At 38.4% G+C, this 4,710-nt stretch overlaps 1 protein-coding gene across 1 annotated transcript in view; it reads right to left on the bottom strand.

The window, feature by feature from the left end:
* Positions 1-1,782: 1,782 nt before the first annotated feature.
* LOC109377361 (leucine-rich repeat-containing protein 7-like) overlaps positions 1,783-4,710 on the bottom strand; it is a gene marked incomplete at its 3' end in the record, with an annotated part of 219,158 nt that continues 216,230 nt past the window's right edge. The window contains exon 3 of the mRNA XM_019633698.1: positions 1,783-2,036. Within this exon, the coding sequence (XP_019489243.1) occupies positions 1,783-2,036 (254 nt within the window). The remainder of the gene's footprint in view (positions 2,037-4,710) is intronic.

The raw sequence follows: 4,710 nt of genomic DNA, 5'->3' as shown, positions 1-4,710 counted from the left end.
CTCTCTGACAACATTAGTAAATGCCCTCTGACTTAGAACTACTTCACATACTAAGGAGGGAACCAGGAACAAAATAACATTAAAACATGTGATAATCAGTTAACTAGTATTATAAGAACTAGTGAAGAGTAGATAGCAAATATCAACCGGCCCACCTTTAAAAATTTACATTTTTAACTTATCACGTCCTTTAATTTGCTCAAATGTTACTTTGCAATTTACCTGAAAGCATTGGATATTTACATTTATCAGTGTGTCATATGGGCCATTTTCAAAAAGAAGTATGATAATTTGGTCAGAGCTACCAAAAGGTTAACCTCTGGTGCTTTTCTCTTCCAGCTCAATTCTCTTTCTTCCTTTAAAATTAATTTTTAGTTTTGTAAAAGCATTACATCAGTTCTTTGTCCTGTCATTCGCATCATACAATCCCTCTTCTAGAGGTAGTTGTTTTCAACTCCTTTAGCTACTATTTATTGTATATTCTTCTATATTTCTATAGAATACACATGTATTTCTACTTTTTTTTATAAATTACAGATACCGCATATTTATTTCATATTAAGGCAGGTAAAAAAAATCATATGATTTCTCTCCACAACAACCATCATCATTCTTACTTTTTCCTTATCTTCCTGATATATTTACATCCAATTTTTGTTACATCAGTAGTTAATGCTGATATTAATGTTTATTTGCACACTGTGTTTTTTTTTCTTTTTACTCTTATTTTCTTTTCTGTGTTGCTTTATTTTTTATTTGCTTGATTCTCTACACATTTATCCTTCTTTTTTTTCCAAATCCTCAAACAGCTCTGTCGAATGCCCAGCAATTATATTTCCAATTGTTAAAGCACATCAGGTAAATTGCTAGGTCCACATTTTATTCTGGAGGCGCTCATTCCTGCACCTGGTGTTGCTGGCTCCAGTCTGGGCAGATCGCTCTCTCAGTGTGCGTGGCTTCCACACAAATTCATTGTTACCTTCCTGAGCTGGGCCTTGGTTTCCTGGACTCCATATCTCCATCTTTTGGTCTGCTCCTTGTTCTCTAGTAGAAAACTGGGAGTCACCTGTGACTCATTTTTCTCCTTCCCCCCAAATCAAGAGATCAAACAGATGACCAAATCCAGTAAATTTTGCCTTCAAAAAGCCTCTCCAACTGTGCCCTTTTTTCCATCCTCAGGGTCTCTACCCTGAGCTAGGTCACTATTCTCTCACAGATTTCTACTGGTCTTCTTGCCTTTGCGTTTACACTTTTATGTCTATTCTTCAGGCAGCTCGAACGATCTTTCTAAAACACATACCTGATAATGCTGCTACCCAGGTAAACCCATAAGTGAATCATCCAGATAAAATTCAAACTTCCTATCTTATCTCAGAAGGTCTTTACAATGTCTCCATCCTCATTTTTCCCATTGTCACTCTTGCACTAAGTATTTAAGCAATACTTAATTTTTCCCAGTTCCTTAAATATGTCACATTTGCACTGTCTTTGGAAGCTGGTCACTCCTCTCCTAGGGAACGCCTTTGCATCCTTAAGTTTTAGTTGGATTGACATTCTTCAGGGAGAGTGCTCCACTGAATGTTTCCAAAACACCTATTGCTTCCCCTTATATCATACAAGACAGCATACTTGATGCAATTCCTTGTTTAATGTCTGTCATTCATGCTAGAGAGTACATAAGTTTGTTCAATCACTATTTTCCCAGTGACCAGCAAAGTATATGGAATATAGTAGATANTACCTTGGGTAACCTCCCTCCCCCAATCTACTACCAAAACCAACCCACACATGTGGAATAAAGAAAGACTTTAAAAAGCCTGAAAAAAAAATTACCTTGGGTAGCTCTTCAATTTGGTTGGCATCTAGATAAAGCTCCTCTAATGTCCGCTCAAAGTTGAAGACCTCTTTTGGCACCTGCTGAAGGCTGCAGTGGGAGTAATCTAAAACCGAGATGACTTCTTCTTCACCTCGGAAACATCGGCACGGCACTAGGCGGCCGATTATTTTCCGTTTGGTGGTCATCTCCAGGCACTGCACTAGAGAAAAACAAACGAACAAAAGAAAACAATGGGTTAATCAGTTGCCTTTGGAAAGCATTCTTGTAATATTTAAAACCGAGATATTTAATGTTAGTATATATTTTATAGTTACATAATACTTTAAAATTTATATTGGCGGTGCACAAAAGCATTATATCATTTAATCCTTAAGCAGTCCTACAAGGCACATGAGATAGGTTGTATTCCCATTTAACACATAAGTAAATGGATTTAGACAGGTTAAGAAGCTTCCCGCCATCACACAGCTTCGGAATGGCAGGATTGGGCCAGAATATGATCCTGACTCAGCGCGATGCTATCACTATGTTTACACTCTCACTTGAAACATGGATCTATAATATGGTTTTAATTTTACACAAATTACAGCACAGAATGGAAATTTCCAGGATTTGTTGGGAAAAACACTTTCCTCCCATTTCTTAAAAAGTATTCAAGTTTCACCCCTAACATTTATGATGTCTTCTTCTTGACCACAAATTCATTCCATCAGTCAACATATATTCATTGAATAGCAATTCTTTTCAAGGCACTGATCTAGGTACTGGGGGCAGGGTGATGAATTGAACAAATTCTCTTTTCCCATAAAGCTTATATTCTGTTGGAGCTACAGATTAGAGTTGGATTGCTCTGCGCTTAAGAATGAGGGCCTATCTTTATGAATCCCATGATTTTAATGGAAGAAAACAACTTGTAATCATGGTAGAAACGTGGGACATCCTTGATAAGTCTCTGTGTAGCTGAAACTAAATGCCATGAAATCTTGTACAGACTTGTATCATGGCACCTAAAACACTTTATAAAATCTATTGTTTTTCATGCCATTCTTCTCATAGACTGGAAGCCTCCTGAGGCTAGAACTATGTTTTATTCATTTTTTACATTTGTCTTGGTGCTTGACAGATAGTAGAGGTTCAATTAACAAATATAGAATGAGCATGCAAATATAGAATGCATGAATGAATAAATGAACATGTTTGGGACTCTTCCTCCACAACTACCATCAGCTACTGATAATTCTCTTGAAAAACTTCTCATTCTAACTAAAAGTTCAGTATCTCTGTGAGTNTGTGTAGCCAGCAGCCAGCGTGAGCGGCCAGCAGCCGCAGTGAGCAGCCGACCAGAAGCCAGTGATTGATCTGCCTCGCCTGGGAAGAGTGCAATGATGGTGCCAACTTGGGCCAGTGAAGCAATGTCCTCCAAAACTAGACTGAAGAACAAAAGGACAGCAACTTGTCTGTTCCCATCCCCCAATTCCCCAATAAAAACTCTTTAAAAAAAAAAAAACCAAAAAAAAACCAAACAAACAAACACAGAGCTTGACATTCAAATTAATATTTGTTTCTTTGGCCTTCCTGCTAATGATTTAAAAATATCTCAGTGGGCTGGCCAAGTGGCTCAGTTGGTTAAGATCTTGCTCAAGAGTACGAGCTCTGAGCAACAGGGTCACTGGTTCGATTCCCACATCCACATGGGCCAGTGAGCTGCTGCTGAGTTGTCAACAGGTGGCAGAATGTCTCAGCTGGTGAGCGCACGTGCTCTTAACAATAAGGCTGCTGGTTTGAATGGTGGGTTATGCCCACCTGCAACTAAAGACCGAACTTGGCACTTTGAGCTGAGCTGCCGCCTAGGTGGCTCAGGAGATAGAGTGCATGCTCTTAACAAAAAGGCTGAGGGTTCAACACCCACATGGGATGGTGGCTACGCCCACCCACAACTAATTGAACACAGCACGGTGAGCTGAGTGGCACGACTGGACTTGGAGCTGAACTAGCTGCACCCTCCACAACTAAGATTGAAGGACAACAATGTGGCTGTTCCCCTTCTCCAATTCCCCAACACTGTTCCCCTACTCCAATTCCCGAATAAAAAAATCTTAAAAAAAAATATCTGAATGACCTCCCTATATCTCACTTGTTTTGTGTCCCTCCGAGTGTTTTATGACACTGATAGGAAGCTAGGACCTTGCTTTCCTCATATATAAAACAATCAATTTATTTGAGGCCTCTACAAGTGAAATACTCATGATCTTAAATTTCAAATGTCTTGGAAGATTGGAAATATCCAGAATTAGCTTTGAAAGTGCTACATAGTAAAGGCTATATATCCTTTTCTTCTGTTCACTATGAACAATAGGTTTTTGTATGCCTTAAAACCTAGATAAAAATCAGTCCAAATGCCAGATTTGTCTCACCCACAGTCTCTTAGCTTCATGAGCACAATAAAATTTCCAAATTTTATCCCTGTACACAAAGTTACCACAACTGCTGGGGAAAACACAAGTAATTTCTAGCAAGTTATAGTATGAGTTTGTAGTATCATTTTGCTTTTTAAAGTTTAACATTTATTTCTCTGCAATTTTCTTCTTCCTTTCTCTCTAAGGGACATCATCTTGTCTCATTGTTTTACTCTCACCTCTAGGAGGGTGACTCTTAAATCCATCTCCAACTCTAACCTCTCTCCTGAATTTCATTACCTTTTGTTTATCCTTTGTTGGGTACTTCTACTTGGATGAATATTTTAATTTGATAAGCCAAGCTAATAATCAGAATGTGTCCAGAGGAAAGTAACCAAGATGGTAAAGCATCTATAAAGCATGTCCTTGAAAAATGGTCAAAGAAACTTGAAACTAGTCCTGTAAAAAAGAACTCTA

This window comes from Hipposideros armiger, unplaced genomic scaffold (assembly GCF_001890085.2).
Source record: "Hipposideros armiger isolate ML-2016 unplaced genomic scaffold, ASM189008v1 scaffold_1375, whole genome shotgun sequence".
Lineage (NCBI taxonomy): Eukaryota > Metazoa > Chordata > Mammalia > Chiroptera > Hipposideridae > Hipposideros > Hipposideros armiger.
The sequence above is the reverse complement of the archived record's forward strand: the minus strand, read 5'-3'. Positions and strand labels throughout refer to the sequence as shown.